At 38.3% G+C, this 17,179-nt stretch overlaps 1 protein-coding gene across 4 annotated transcripts in view; it reads right to left on the reverse strand.

Moving 5' to 3' along the window:
- Positions 1–17,179, reverse strand: part of Trp (transient receptor potential) — a 34,616-nt gene that overhangs the window by 15,661 nt on the left and 1,776 nt on the right. For 3 of the 4 annotated variants that reach the window (XR_013008811.1, XM_076422045.1, XM_076422043.1), the window contains exons 2-8: positions 10,790–11,021; positions 9,069–9,213; positions 6,895–6,990; positions 4,509–4,651; positions 3,652–3,853; positions 2,043–2,213; positions 1,648–1,882 (exon numbers count right to left, since the gene is read on the reverse strand). Coding sequence is in view for 3 of the 4 variants with exons in the window: in XM_076422045.1 (XP_076278160.1) it covers positions 1,648–1,882; positions 2,043–2,213; positions 3,652–3,853; positions 4,509–4,651; positions 6,895–6,990; positions 9,069–9,213; positions 10,790–10,944 (1,147 nt within the window). In the remaining variant the exon portion in view is untranslated. Of the gene's footprint in view, positions 1–1,647; positions 1,883–2,042; positions 2,214–3,651; positions 3,854–4,508; positions 4,652–6,894; positions 6,991–9,068; positions 9,214–10,789; positions 11,022–14,468; positions 14,520–17,179 lie in introns of all 4 variants that reach the window. The other variant, XM_076422044.1, reaches the window with a different exon arrangement.

Consider the following 17,179-nt stretch of genomic DNA (forward strand, 5'->3'; position numbering starts at 1 on the left):
CTTATATTGAAAATTTAAATAATACGTTTTGTAGATCCGCGTCAATTGAACATATTCTAAAATTTTCGTCAAAATTGGTCGACATTGCAATGAGCTACAAACGTTTAAAGGTGGTCAAAATTGCAGATTTTCACGATTTTCGACCTAAACTTTTACAGTGCATATAATTGACACAGATCTACAAAACGTATTTAAAAATGTTGTAATACAGGCCCACATAAAAAAGTTGTGAAACGCAACTTTTAGTATTTTTTCTACAATTCCGATCAATTGCTATTTTTAGAAAAAAAATTTATTCATATCCTGTAGTAAACTAATTGCTCTAGCTTCCCAAAAAAGTTCAAATCGTATAGTACAATATCAAAAAAGTTATCGTTTCGTTTAGACTTTAGACAGTCGGAATATTGTAATTCGAGTTATATGTATTTATTAGCCCTTTGCACTCGAGGACTTTTTCGCTCGGGCGAACTAGCAACTCGAGACGATTTTCGCTATATTAGGCGTGTTTTACAGGTACATACTTTAAAATGATTTTATACTCAACCAAACGTATACGAATAATAAAATTTCAATAATTTATTTATTTCTACATTTTACAAAACTAAATCTGTTAAAAATTACTCTCTGTAATTGGTTTTTGTTTGATATTTAACAAAACAATCTCCAAGATGCATCCTCGGTTTGTCAGAGGGCACGTATCACAATATAATTTGAGGTTTCACGTCTACCGCCAGGCATACTTCGGTCAGAGCAGACCTTGCAACCCCTCTTTACCCTTTTCAGAACAACATGGAGCTTTCCATGGAAATGATGTATAGCATGAATTATTGACACAGAATCCATCGGTTTGTCCCACTGTGGCGGCGCACAGTGGGCCAAACCGACGAAATCTGTGTAAAAATCAAAGAACTTTCGATAGAAATGAGAAAGAGCGATGAAATTTTTTTTAAATGAAAGCTGAAACTTTGCAGAATATGAGATAATTATGGAGATTGTGGTACGAACGTTTTTTTAACCTTGAAAGAATTCGTTAAACTTGTACAATTTCAAGAAAATTGTGGTGTTTCCAATACCACGCGCGGAAAAAAATTTTCTTTAACATGCGACACATCATTTCCCGTAAATTTTTTCACGCTGATTTTAAGTAAACGTTCAAATACTTCATTACGATTATTTTGAATGTGTTTTATATATGAGAATACAAGATTCCTTCAAACTAGTGGGTTACCAAATCATTTCAACGAAAAAATGATGTCATAAGTTGTGTTCACAAAAATCGATTTCTTGCAAAATCCTGAGGTCGTAGATAAATTTTGAAACCAGATTTGAAATCAGCGAGAAAAAATCTACGGGAAATGATGTGTTCGCAGGTTAAAAAAATTTTTTTCCGCGCGTGGTATTGGAAAAACCACAATTTTATTGAAATTGTGCAAATTTAACGAATTCTTTCAAGGTTAGAAAACGTTCGTACCACAATCTCCATAATTATCCCATATTCTGCAAAGTTTCAGCTTTATCTCATTTCTATCGAAAGTTCTTTGATTTTGACACAGATTTCGTCGGTTTGGCCCATAGGCCGCTCGAGTGCAAAGGGTTAGTTGTTCGTTCGCAAGATTTTCCAAAGGGTTCAATATGAACATTGCTCACTGAGGAAGAAGGCGTAGGAGGACGAGTGGCAGATGAACTTGACGAACGGCTTTTTCATGAACTGTCCCATCGGCGAGGTTGGCGAGACCATGTAGATCGAGCTATACACCGGAAACATAGCTCCCAGTTTCCCGACCTCGATGAACTGTCCGATCATGCTTTTCCGTCTGAATCCCGGCAAACCATCGTACCAAATCGCGGCTAGCAATTGTTGCACGTTTGGATGGGCCACGAACTAGTGCAGAAACGATTCAAACCAAATGTGTGTGCGAGAGTCTCTATTCTCTAATAAAGAATCCACAAAATTATAGATACTAAAAAGTCTTTCCTCCTTCTAACGACTCTTCTAACAATTCCAAATTACAACGTTACACAATAAAAAGATATTCCTTCACCTGTTTCTGCTTATATTTGATGGCAAGCTTGAGTCGGTCCAGCGTCTGTCGTTCTCCAGGTTCCCAGTTTTCTCCATGAGGATTGTAATTCAGCATGATCTCAAGTTCCAATGACGTGCGTGCGTGATCCAACAGTGACGTGGCGAAAGTCTGCGTCTGTTCTCTCATCTCCTGTAAACAAACAATTTCTCAGGTTAATCGAACCCTGGTATTTACAGTGCCAAGTTCCACTTAACACGTTTAATGCGGGTCAGTTCTGGAACCGACTTAAACTTTCAATGCGTTTTTGACGATCTAAAACTCACTCCAACGCGAAATTTTTTAATTTTTATTTTTTGGAGAAATCACTTTTACGAAATAAATACATTTTTTCTCAAAAATTTTGAACGCAAATCGCCAGGTCCGTTTGTCAGTTCCAGAACTGACCCGCATTGAACGTATTAAGGAACTAAAACTAACAGATTTGAAGAGATTCAAATCTCCTCTTCCCAGCGATATAAAAAAACTTCATCTACGATTTTTTTAGCAACTTTACAGTGACTTTACAACTTTACACCACGACTGTTTTACACCTCCAAACAGGGTCCTCGTTTTTGTTCCATGAAATACTGAGAAAAAATCGTACATCAATTTTTAAGGTCTCGTTGTAAAGAGGAGACATTAATCTTCAAATCCGTGGAAGATTCATTCACGGAAAAAACTTTTCAATATTCCCACGGAGGTTTCACTTTGTACCATTTTTGAGAAAAAAGGTGTCCTCGGTTTCTCACTTGTTACATCATGTGCAAATATTTCAGGGTAAAAAGAACAATGGTGTGCGAAAGTAGAATCTTCAAGCTTCAAAATGAGTCCAAGTTCACCGGCGCACGATCATTTTTCACGAATCGACAACGGGTTTTATGACCTACTAGCTTTCGCCCGCGGCTTCGCTCGCACAAGAAACCGTTTAATGCCCTCGGAAATTGATATTGTTTCTCCATAAAACCTTTTAACCCCCCATTCACCCATATAGAGTTTTAATTTAATGTCATGTCGCCATCTTAGATTTTAAAACCCCTTTTCACCCCTTTAGGGATTCAATTTTTTAAAATGCCTAGATAGGTGTTTGATTATTTATATCAAAGAGCATTAAGTCCAAGTTTCAAGCAAATCCGACCATAAATAAAATATTCCTCATGCAAACGTTGTAATCACTTTTCACCCCCTCGGGGGTTGAATTTTAAAAAATGCCAAAACAGGTGTTTGATTAATTATATCAAACAGCATTAAGACCAAGTTTCAAACAAATCCGACACCACAAATAAAATATTCCTCATACAAACGTTGCAACCCCTTTTCACCCCCTTAGGGGTTGAGTTTCGAAATATCCTTTCTTATCCGTTGTATAGATCATAAAGGAAACCTCTGTAAAAAATTTCAGCTTTCTAGGTCCAAGGGTTTAGCCTGGGCGTTGATCAGTGAGTGAGTGAGTCAAGACTGTCTTTTTATATAAGATAGATTGAAGTCTTTCGAGTCTTTCGAAATTGGTTGCTAAATCGTTTGGACCGAGTCAATATTTATAAAGAAGAAATTTCAGTGGATAATAGAGTAACAGATTCGTGTGAATTACATTGTACTCGAAACGGAATTCCTGCTCCATTTTACTCAGTCGTCGAAGCTCCCAGGAAAGCTCGAATGCCGTTAAAAGAGGATCCCTCGAGGATAGAGCGATCAAGGATGGCGATGTGAGCGCACGATACGCGTTTATGCGAGCCTGAGAGTGTCGCAGGGAGTCCTGCTCGCTGGATGTCACGCACTCGTCGCAGCCGCATCTGAGAAAATATTTAATTCTCTTCAACGAATGACCACCGGTGTCAGATTTTTTATTTCACAATTATTGAAATCATAAAGATCCGCAGAGGCGGGGAAAAATTTTATTTGAATAAAAAAATTTCGAATAGTGGGTTTAAAACCCGCATGGAAAAAACCGAATTTATTCGAAATTTTTTGCGCAACTCTGAAGATCCGTTTGCGCTTGGGCACGTTTTGATATGAGTACGTGCCACTTTTCGAATAACATAATTAGCACCCTTAATCGAATAACCAGGTTAAATGCGTCAGACCGGGTGTATATTGCCACGCGAAGCCAGATAACTTGGAATAACCGGTCGACTTCGATTTATGATTCGAGACTTAACACCATTTTAGACAACCGTTCTCGCATGGTTCGATAAAACGTGCCGCTTAATGTCACGGTGACTATTTCTGGGTCAATGACAACGGAAAATGATTCACCTCGATCAGATCCACATAATCCCACCTGTCTCTTCTCGATTTAAATCGAATTATCCTTACGAGACACCGGGGCCTTTTGTGCGAAATCACGTTGTTTAAAAATGTTACCAATGAGATTAATATGATTAATAGGCCATGAATGCTGATCAAAATTCACGTATTCAAGTAATCGTTTGTAAAATTTTGCAGTACCTTGCGTCGTGAGGGGTGGGAAGGGTAGCGCCACGGTCGAGTAAAATCTTCAAAATTTCGTAGTTGTTTTTGTGTGCGGCCAAAATCAGCGGTGTTATGTCGGGGGTGAAGTTGGAGGATGATCTGTCCACAGCTTCCCAGCTCTGCAACAATGAAAAACCACTGAATTATAGCATTTAACCCTCAGTATGTCTACATCATCATCCCTTATCCAAGAGTTAAAGGAAAATCAGCTTGAATAATATTGCTCAGTGTTACTGGATTGTTCAACAAACGTGTCATCCCATTAACACTAGGTTTACGGAGCTCTAGAAATAACTATTTCATACTCCCTCTGTCCCGCCAACAACCGTAGTCCCGTTGAAAGCACCGGTTCTCGTTAGATCACCGAAGTTAAACAACGTGGAACGTGACCGGCACTAGGATGGGTGACCGTCTGGTCAAAAACCGGAAAGTGACCCACCCGGGGTGTTTTTCACGTGTTGTTGGCAAAAGGTGGTTCGGAACCCACCATAAACAGTAGGTCCCGCTGAAAAGGCGATGGTGAGAGTGGAAAAAGGAGAGGATTGGTAAATGAATTTGAAACCCTGAGGGGACCAAATATCATGTCCATACCATACCATACTCCCTCTGTCCCATAATAATAGTAGCAAGTGAATATTGAAACGGGAATTTTTGGCGAATTTTTGGCGAAGCCTTCAATCAAAAACAAACAACATCGTACTCGAGATAAAAAGGAAATATTATATTTTGTTGAAAAATAACCAGAACAGCAATGACATTAAATTGTATTGGGTCCCCTCCCATAAAGGTATTCAAGGTAACGAACTTGCGGACAGTTTAGCTAAATCAGCCACTGTGTGTGTGAAGCCTGTAGTGCCTCAACATTACCAATTCCATTTACTGACTTGTATGAGGAGTTCAAGAGAAATGCGCATATACAAACCAAAAAGATTATAAAAGAGCAAGGCTTGATAAAAGTGAAAATATTTTTCAACCAATATTATACTGGAAGGTCTAAGCCATGGTTTAAACACGAACGTCTCTCACGAGAATTTATTGTAACAATTAATCGGTGCAGAGCCGATCATTATAGTCTTAATGCGTCTCTATTTCGTGTAAAAATTATTAGTGACCTGAAATGCGACTGCGGACATAGTAGTCAGGATATTAATCATATTGTTTGGCAATGTAGCCTCTTCGATTTACAGCGATCTGAGCTAATTAAACAGTTGCGTGAAATTAAACTTCAGCTACCTTTAAGCTTGGAAATGTTGGTTGTTTGTCCCAATATTGGGGCTTGCCTTCTTATTTTTAAGTTTTTGAAAAAATATAAACTGCGAATTTGATTTGATGCAGTGTGGACTGTGTATGTGTGAATGTGTATATGTAATAATATGTATACTGTAATTTGTTTCAGTGCAGCAAAATAGATCTCGACCGAGGTCTGAAATGCTTAAAAAAAATAAATCAATGTTGCATGACATCTGTCATTTATTCTGACACATCTTTCAATCTTTAGATTAATCTAATTATTACGAATTACAACTATTTTTATAATTTCATCCGCTGATCGAAATCAATTGTTTTACTTCAGTTGAATATCAATCAACCCATTGTAAAAATAAGATGAATATAAACAAAACTTTTTAGAAACCACGCTTATATATTAAAATGCAATGCTTATATATTTTTCTGATTCTCCATAAAATACCGAATCCATTTAAATGATTAATAATATTTTTCCCCAAAATTTTAAGCAATTAGTTCAAAATTTCTTCTGTTATAAAATTAGCGTCGGAATAGATAGACAAATTTAATATAAATTTAAATGAAATCATGACATTAGCGACTATAATAATAAAAGCAAAATTTGTTTTTAAGGGACCAATCGGGAGGCATACCCTACAAAATGGAGAAGGTTTCGTCCTGATTGGTCCATCCATCTCGGAGTAATCGGTGAACATAAGCGAAATAATTCATTTTTCGCAAATAAAATCGTAAGGAATAAAAAAATGCAACATTTTTTTCACGGGACCACCCCCCGGCGACATACTCTACAGGATGCAAAAGGTTTCGTTCCGATTAGTCCATCCACCTCGGCGTAATCGGTGAACATACACAGAAAAATAGCGAAAAAAGGGCACATAGAGATCGAATCGAGTAACCTCCTCCTTTCTCGAAGTCGGTCAAAAATAGTACTTTTGAGGTAGATAGCGCCTTAGACCGATCATTTATCTAGCGTTTTTGACTACTGAAAATCCCCATTTTTCTTGTATCGAGAAATGAGAAGGCGAATCCCGCGCCCTTGCAAACCTGGAAACGAGTCTACCGTCTTAAAGGCGATACTCTAATCGCAAGGGTATGGTGAACCTGTTGAACTCACGTAAGGGGTTCCCGGCGTGTGTGTTCTCTCCTCCCATTCCAGCAGGATCTCCACGGCTTCCACGTACTCCTCCTTTATGGCGTGTAAGAGTGCATCCTGAAGGAAGACCGAGGAATTATGTCTGGTGTGTGCCGCGCTTTTAAACGCGCGGTCCCAGCGGTGGACAGTTTATCGAGTATCCGCGTTCTACATCAGCATTTTTGCTGCATCTCCAGTCGGTAAAATATACATGAAAACGGCTGTTTTGTTTCTCGTTTGCGTCGGAAGAACAAACAAAACAATTCGCTGAGCGAGCGCGACACGCTGTAAGATCCCGGGAATCTACTTTTCAGAAACTATCGACGAACTCTGCGTAATATTCTGTGTCAAGGAGTTTGATACTCCAACAGAGCAGGTACTATATATTCAGTAAAACTTCGATTATCCGTGCTAATTAGTGGAACACGATTGTTCAGATCAGGGCCGGCCTTCTCTATAAAGGGGCCTGGGTGCAAGAAACCATTTGGGGCCCCAAATTTTTTGTAAAGTAAAAGAAAATTTACAAGCACGAACATACAGGGCGAGTCCCAAGAATCAGAACACCTAAATATCTCCGTTACTTTTCGTTGCACAAAAAAACTTCGTAGGACAAAGTTACACTGTTTGAAGGGCCACATGTAACGGTGTAAGGGAAAAAATTTTCAAGGTCATTTTTTTTTACAAGATTTTTTTACAAGGTCATCGATATTTTTTTAAATAGAATGAGGTACTTTTTAATACATCAATCGATTTAGCTGGACATTCGTTATAAAAAAAGTACTAACTCATGTAGGTCGAAAAGTTAGTATAGTTCACGAGATATTTCAATTTAAATAACTCTAAAACACCATTACTGTCGTACTAAGATGTTAGCGTTTACTTGCTAGTGTAAATTGAAGAGTTCAAATTGAAAAATTGAAGTTGAAGGGTTGATATTGAAATTGAAAAATTGACGTTGTAATTGAAAAATTGAAATTGAAGAGTTGAAATTTAAGTTGAATGATTGATATTGAAATTGAAGTTGATATTAACGAAATGAAATTGAAAAATTGAGGTTGAAATGGAAGAGTTGAAATTAAAGTTGAAATTGAAAAGTTGAAGTTGAAAATGAAGTCGAAGAGTTGATATTGAAATTGAAGTTGAAATTGAAAAATTGACATTGATATTGAAATTGATGTTAGCGTTTGCGTACTTGTGTAACGTCTTATTGATATTATAGTATGACAGTAATGGTGTTTTAGAGTTATTTAAATTGAAATATCTCGTGAAGTACTAACTTTTCGACATACATCGGTTAGTACTTTTTTTATAACGAATGTCCAGTTGCATCGATTGATGTATTACAAAATACCTCATTCCATTTAAAAAAATATCGATGACCTTGAAATCTCATTAAAAAATGACGTCGAAAATTTTTTCCCTTACACCGTTACATGTGGCCCTTCAAACAGTGTAACTTTGCCCTAAGAAGTTTTTTTGTACAACGAAAAGTAACGCAGATATTTAAGTGTTCTGTTTCTTCGGACTCACCCTGTATACATATGTATTACTGATGCATGTTTATCTAATGCGTGATTTGGTTTTGCTAATGCATTAATTACTTCAGAAGAATTACATTATTTTAGTTCTTCATCATGTTGGGGCCCTCTGAATCGCGGGGCCCCGGTGCATAGCATCCGCCGCACCCCCCAGATGGCCGGCCCTGGTTCAGATAATACAACAATTACTACATAGACTGCGGATTTTATGCATTTATGAGAAAAATGGGTATGTACAATTTGAAACAGTGGACCTATGAAAAAGATTTAACGCCACCAGTGTGGAAGTTTCACGTTAATGAGATAATTAAAAGAACAAAGAAATTTGTATTTGGCTCCTGTGTCTTGAAATCAATGCAAACGTTTTTTATTTCGTGTATGGGTTGGTTTAACGCAAACTATAATAATTCTTTTTAGAAAGTATTCACACGATAAAGAATTCGAACATCAGAGACCCGGATAATCGAGATTCTACTCTGTAGATTCTAAAAATGTATAAATTCATAGATCCTTTTAAATTCATAGATTTTGTGCACACATGAGTTGAAAAGGAAGAATATAGTTCACAAAAAAACAAGATGAATATCCATAGTGTTCACAAGCGATGATTTGTGTTACCTTCACTTGAATTCCCAGTTCTAGAAGCAGTCTGATGAGCTCGACGTTCTCGTTCTCGATCGCGGCGATCAAGGCTGATCTATTCAGAGGATCCACGCAGTTGATGTTAAGTATCTCGGGGTGGTCCTTGTTCTCATCCAATAATCTGGTTAACAGTTTCATACAACCACCTTCTAAAATCTCTGATCTGATTAATATTTTAGAATCTTTATAATGAAAGTAAATTTTCGGATTATTTGGGACCATGTTAAGATTGTGATTAGGGATGTGATCAAGTGCCTTGCGAACAGGTTCGAACCTTGATTGATTGAATTCGAACTCTCTACAAGTACTTCGGAAAATAGAGAAATACTTGCAAGTATATTCGAATCTTGGTCGAACAGATTCGAAACATTTATGAATATCGTACCAGAAATTCTCTGATTTTTCTAATAATTATGTTTTTACTTTTAAAATCAATTATGCTGTCCTTTAATGCATCATTTCATTCAACATGTATAACTATAATTTCATAATCAGTGAGCTAGAAAGTATTCGAACGCCCTTTACGACACAATAACTTTTTTATAATTGTACCAAACGACCTGACTTTTTGTAATCAATTAGAAGCATTGGTTAACGAAATGATATGCAAAAAAGATGTTCAAAAAATTATAATTTACAAGGTTACATGCAAAAGTAAAAAAGGCATTTTGTGAAACCTTTTTATTTGGGCCTTCAATGAAAATTTAAAATATATGTTTTGTAGATCTATGTTAGTTATACACATGCTGAAAATTTCATCGAAATCGGTTGACACAGGAAAAAACGACACGCATCAAAAAATGTACGATTTTGTGGATTTTAAGCAGAAACGCATTTTTAACCGCTTGCAGCTCGTGTGTATGTTAATCGATTTCGATGAAATTTTCAGCATGTGTATAACTAACATAGATCTACAAAACATATATTTTAAATTTCTGCCTTTCTCCTATAAATTATGATGTATTTGGTTTGTAATCCAGTAGATTTATACCCGGTCGTGTAGTGATGGTCGCGCGCCGCTTACCGAGCTGAACCACTAATTAATTATTCTGCTCGGTAAGCGGCGCGCGACCATCACTACAAACCAACATGGCGGCGCCCTTACCTGTGAAAAAAACTGCGGATTGCTCAACTTTAAGCAAGCATAACTCCTGAACCATTGATCCTACAGGATCGAAACTTCGATCTGCAAACGCCCCGGGTACAAATCTGCTGGATTACATACCAAATGCATCCATCATAATCTATAGGAGAAAGACACAAATTTCGAGTCCGGTAAAGTAAAGTTTACCCCTTGATATTATCAAAAATTGCACGCGAATATCTTTGTATAATGGCCACTTTTGTACCTTCGGAAAGAGTGTTTTCAAAAGCAGGAACGTGCTTTCTTTTACATTGCAATCTCAAATGAAACTATCAGATGACGTAGGTTCCATTAAAAAGTGTTTAGCCATGTGCCATAGATTTGTCAATATTATATCATACAATATAATCACCGGTCGGTAATGTGTTAAGTATAGTTTCCAGTAGTTTTGAAAAGGTCGAATGGGAGAAGAAACAGTAGGGCGGGACGGGATCTAGGATCACGGAGGAAGAGTTCCAGCTCCAGGCCGTGCGGGAAAGGACTCCACGCGGCCTTCGTGGATCCGCGAGATCTCCGTTAGCGATGTATCATCTGTGCTGTCTGGTCGGATTACCTTTTGACAGTGGCACAATCACCTCGTTCCGCGCTGAGCAGGAAGTGCTTCTCAACTGGGCCAAGACTGTAGTCCTGGGGCGGCGTTAACGACTGCTCCGACGACGCTCTCGCCTCGTTCGCGAGCAGATTTTGCTGCGACTCGGACGGATTCATGCTCTCTTTCGGCGGAATTCTATCGGCGGGACCAACACAATGCTAGCGCTGGCTTGGTTCATCGATCCCGGATACACCTACGCACAAAACAGAGCGATCCTGAGCAGTCGTTAGGACTACAGAACGCGTGGGATGTCCCTAATCGTCTGACATTATGTCGGTCGCCATTTTTACAAGCCACAAGAGCCCCCGAATATGAATGCATCTGTTTTTAAACCTTTACCACCGGAAAGTGGGACTGTGTGACCCAGAATCATTGTTTCCTCAATCGACAATACCATTGTTTACATTTTGCCGGTGAGAAATTGCAACAATTAATCGGATCACGACACTCTGTTGCAGATACGGCTCGCTGCGATGGTCTTCAATTTTAATGAACGTTGGAAAACAAGATTTAAATTATTGGACCGAATCTCGTTGTCTTTCAGTTGATTTATTTGTATTGCTAAACGACGATCAGAACACTTTCAATCAAAATAAACACAATAATGTCTCTCACAGATTAACAATAAGAGAGTGATGAATCCGACTCGTTCACTGCCCAGCAAAAATTGTGTACGCGCGGTGCGCCTCAAGAATTTTTCGCTAGAAAAGTTTTTACTTCACTAACTCGCTTGAACACAGAATTAATTTGAATAATAATAACGGCAAATAATCTTGATTTCTATCGAATGATGCAACACGGAAACGGCTCCTGCTTTGCGTCGTATACTTTCTGCGTTCCGGCAACAACCAGAGTTTATTGAAATAAAAATTGTTGCCCAACTCTGGTAACAACCGACGCGATTGACAAGGTCAGAAGTGTGGCTCGGATATAACCAAGTGTACTGTCCAGAGAAAGAGTGTAAACTAGCGGTACGAGAACGGGAACAGGGAAAGAAGCCCGACCATTCAGATTGCCTTTGCGTTTCTCTAGACCCGTTCCCGTCCCGCTAGTTTACACTCTTTCTCTGTGCAGTACGTGTATTCACTTTGACTTTCGCGTATATTATGAATCCTTGGTCGGACCCTTGCGACCGATTGTCACCGAAGATCGGCGCGGCGATTGCCTCCGAATTGGGATCGGCCCGGCCGAAGACGCACTATACATATGCATATCGCTGATTAAACCACTAACCTTTTGACGACGGTGCCCGAGTCGCGCGATTCTGACCCAGAGTATTAAAATCGTAATTTAATTAGTCAATTTTTCTGATGATTCACTTGAGTGGATAGCTGAAACATTAGGAACGATAGAAAGACAAATGTATCTACAAGAAGTACCTTACAAAAATGACTCTAACAAGGGAAGGACCCCAAGTGTCCGACTTCGATTTTGATAATTTTTTGTGAGATGATGGTATATGGATCCCTAATTATGTACGCAAAATATTAGATGCAGTTACTCAATAGTTTTAAAGATATAAACAATTCAAGTTTCATATCTTGTTGGTATACCATGATTTGAGCTGCAGTTTTTAAATTTAATTGTTTATATCTATAAAACTATTGAGTAACTACACCTAATATTTTGCATACATAATTAGGGATCCATATACCATCATTTCACAAAAAATTATCAAAATCGAAGTAGGACACTTGGGGTCCTTCCCTTGTAAGATCTTAGAGACCATTCTCAGCTTTATTATCAATTTTTTTAAAGAACCTCAAATGTAAAAGTTCGAAAAGGGTCCGTCGTTCGAGGACTACATAAACTCTGTAAGTACGCGCAATAAAAAAAAAGGTTCAAGTACCTAAATTCTATTGAGTTTAATGAGAACTATCAAAGTAACAAAAAATCAATACTACTTCCCATTTAGAGAAATGTTGAGGGCCCTTTTCCCTCTCAACAAAAAATTATCCCAAACACACCTGTCTGTTTTTTGCTTGCACGGCTAAACTCGGCTCCCCTAAGTTTACTCGAATAGCGTTTTACTTCGAAGCGTGACGGATCAGACTCATTCAGTGCCCAGCAATTCTGTACGCGGTGCGCGGTGCGCGCTGCGAAGTTTTCACTTAGAAAAAGATAATGATGGCGTATCATTATGTACATACAGGGTGTGCCAGTTTTTTCCGGTCAAACTTTGCCAGCGTGTTCTACACGCAAAAGTAAGAAAAAAATGTTATATGAACATATGCTGTTAAATGTTTTATTAACGACTTAACATTTCAAAATGACGTCCGTTATTACGAATACAGGATTTGCATCTAACAATAAGAAATATTGACCCTATCGTATTACTGATTTCTTCTTACTTTTGCGTGTAGAACACGCTGGCAAAGTTTGGCCGGAAAAACTGGGACACCCTGTATATCAATGGCAATCAGACAACTGTTGCTTCGCGTATTTGTTTATAAATCGTGATCGAACAGTTCAATTTGCAAAGCAGATGCATCCAATGCATTACAATGTAGGTTTTTCTTGGATCGCAACACGTTGATGGAATTTTATTCGGGCAACATTGATGCAGCAATTAGCTGCAGAGTTTGGCGTAACTCGAGAGTTACGTAAAACGGATTACCCTGGTGGCGGTGTATTTTAAGGGATCACGCGCGTTCCCAAGTTGTCCGATAACGAATATTGCATTTTGGGGAAGATGCCAATGGATTACACGTTGTACGGCACGATTTAAGTCGGACTGAGATTTACCGGATTTCCTTTGTAACGATCCCGAGATAATCTCGTGAGGGCGGACACGTCACGCCTATCGATTGTCCCGTATATCGGCCGTGCAACCAAATCTATAACTCGATAGCGAAATCGACTGCTTAATTGGAACACCGCGATTAACACAGATCTACTGAGCATTATACCTAGTCTTTTTCCAGGTTAAAAGAATGCACGGGTTTCCGCGACTTCAATTAAATGGAACGAATGCTCGCGCACCGAACAGCCCAGTAGTATAAGTCGACTGCGATCCGGCGAGACCGTAAAACCGCATGAGCGACGATGCAAAATGGTCCGAGAACGCGATTTTACTGGCCAGGAGTCAAAATGTCATTGAAACTTGCTAGAAGTTGGTAATCGGATAAGTAATCCGACATAGAAAATTAAAAATTCGAAGTGGTGGATTCAATACTATGCACATATGGACTGGAAACTCATTTTTCGTGGTCAAAATTAAAGAGACACACATATCGACATTTTTCAACGCATAATAAATTTGTATATAATTATTGTATATAATTTCCCATGTTAATTCGAAATTATCCAAATACTTCAACGTCGATAATTCGAATTTCTCTTCATCTGAATCTTCTTCGTCACCGATTGTTTCCGTATCACATCAAAATACCGCGAGCTTCTATTTCTTAATTGTCGTATAAACTACAAGCCGGCAGCAGTCAGCACCTAAAATTTATATGCTCTTATTCGAAATTGTTTAAACTTTCATATAAAACAAGTCTGATGCTTGACACTCTTAAACATTTATTTAAAAACCTTCCCAAAGTGTAAATTGTTAATAATATTGCAGCATTGGTACATACATGGATTAAACAATGCTGGGAAACTAATTAAATAATGAAAATACATTTATTCAAACCTGTTATACGGCCGGACGGGTGGTACAACCGAGCAGGTGGTGACACTACATCTAAAAATAAGTCAATGTTAATAAGTAAAATGTTATCCCATTTTTTCGTTTGACGCTTCGTTATCGAGAATATCGAGTATGAAAATGAAGGGAATACGCGTGCTATTGCATAGGAATCGTCTGACGCGTCTGACCATGATCAACCAATTCTACTTTCTGCATATCATACTAAAGCACGCGAACCTTAGTCCAGTCGATGAATGATCTCATAAGGGGGGTGTAGAGGGAAATGGAAGGAACACAATTTTTAACTTTGGGCCTTTGTTTGGACTAGTTAGGAGGTAAACATACTAAAAGTCCCTATTCCTAGAGGTGAGCGGGGTGCATGGGGGCACATAGAAGGACCCCTTTCTCGGTATTCCGCTTATATCTCGGAAACTATGTGTCCTAGCGATAAAACTATTCTATACAAAATTAAAGCTGATAAAATGTGCCATAAGATTGATTTTATTCAGTTTTTCGCTATCTCGCATAGTTTCCGTGATATCCGCGCTCAAAGTTCACTAATTGTGCTGAAGAGAACTCTTCAGCACAATTAGTGAACTTTGAACTCGGATATCTCGGAAACTATGCGTCCTAGCGATGAGACCATTCTATACAAAATTAAAGCTGATAAAATGTGCCACAAGATTGATTCTATTCAGTTTTTCGCTATCTCGCATAGTTTACGAGATATCCGCGCTCAAAGTTCACTAATTGTGAAAAAGAAGTCTTCAGCACAATTAGTGAACTTTGAGCGCGGATATCTCGGAAACTATGCGAGGAAGCGAAAAACTGAATCGAATCAATCTTGTGGCACATTTTGTCAGCTTTAATTTTGTATAGAATGGTCTTATCGCTAGGACGCATAGTTTCCGAGATATAAGCGGAAAACCGAAAAAGGGGACCTTCTACGTGCCCCCCTGCACCCCGCTCACCTTCTATGAGTGGGGTCTTTTAGTATGTTTACCTCCTCACTAGTCCAAACACAGACACAAAGTTAAAAATTGTGTTCCTTCCATTTCCCTCTACAACTTTTCGTTGACTGGACTACTGGCGGAACTTTGAATTCGATTCTCTCGAAAACGAAGCCTCTAACGAAAAAATGTTATTCCTTTTTCTCGACTTATTTTTGTACATGTAGTATCACCCCCTGCTTGGTTGTACCACCCGTCCCGCCACACCCTGTATAATGCTGTATAATGAGTTCGTAGAATAATTAGTTTCACTTTGAATTTCAGAATTTTGGTTTATTAGAACGTTACCCTCGGTCACACAATTATCTGAAAGGAATAATATTTGGGATTTTGACGGTTCGAAGTATTGTTACATTATAGCCAAAAAGGTTTTTCAAAATGGTGAACTTTGAAAATCGACTTTCGGCCAGTAAAATCGCGTTCTCGGACCACTGTGCGACAGTCGTTTTATCCTGAACGCCAGAAACTTGAGCAATTGGCTCGGAGATCACACACACACACACACACACACACACACACAGACAGGACATTATTAAAAACCCGCGCTATTAGAAATATTATTCCTTCGTTAACACTAACCGGACTAGGTGCAAAATGTATCGAATATACACTACGGTGCGAAAGACAGAAGCACCCGGCCATATTTAATAGAAAAGCGTAAAAAATCAAATAAGAACACAGTAAGTTTCCAAGAAGAATTCCGCTGTTTAATTGGATAGTCCTGAGAATATGTATTACCGAGGATTATTATCTAATACCTTAAATGCAATAAATTAATCACTATACAATACAATTTCTACGTAAAGATATTGTTTGTTATTATATCTTATAATTATACTGGATGCTTCTTTCTTTTATACAGTAGTTTGTGTATTGTCTTATAAATATCACTAGACTGAACTTATTTAGATTTTTCACCATTTTTATAGTACTAGGTGCTCGAATAAAGAAATTTATTGAATAACTTCTAATGTGGAAACCACTAGAAGCATGCGGTACGATTACTGTTAATCATTCCGAAGTGAAATATAAAAATCACTTTATTGTGTTCTAATTGAACTACGGATTTTATGCAGTTCCAATTTGTTTGGTTTCGGTTCATCGTGAACGATTTTAAAGCGAGAGCTGTTTCTCTGCTCACGGTGCACAGTATCCGATATCGATCGGTTTTTGATAAAGGGAACGAACGTTACCTTCAAAATTCGTTCAGTGAGTGTTCAAACAAGCCGTTCGAGATTTACGTTTCCTGTTACACCGGTTTCACCGGCGCGGCAGCTGCAAAACAATTCCACTCGGTTCGGTAGCTTGCCCGGAAACCGCGTTTTCCAAAGCGTTAACGCGTCGCGGTCACGTACTATGACGTACTTTCCGAACTTTGGATCACGGTTTTCACAGGTGAAAATTCCACATACTAATTTACGGGACATCAGCGAACTTAATTAAACAGTATCAAAATTCGAATCACGATTTCACCCGTCGCCGACGAGGAACAAAATAACTGACATTCTTGCGAGCTTGTATACGCCTTCTCTCGTTTTCGTAATTTTTTAAGGGAAGAACAAAGACGGAATTGTATTCTTTTTAACAGTAGATTATCGAAGCTTTTTTATGCTCTTTATAATAAATTTTTTTCACACAAACACCTCTCGTCATTTTTAATCGTTTAATTCTTTCCAACTGTCTGCCAGTGTTATAACAAGACTG

This window comes from Lasioglossum baleicum, chromosome 4 (genome assembly GCF_051020765.1).
Source record: "Lasioglossum baleicum chromosome 4, iyLasBale1, whole genome shotgun sequence".
In the NCBI taxonomy this organism is placed as follows: Eukaryota; Metazoa; Arthropoda; class Insecta; order Hymenoptera; family Halictidae; genus Lasioglossum; species Lasioglossum baleicum.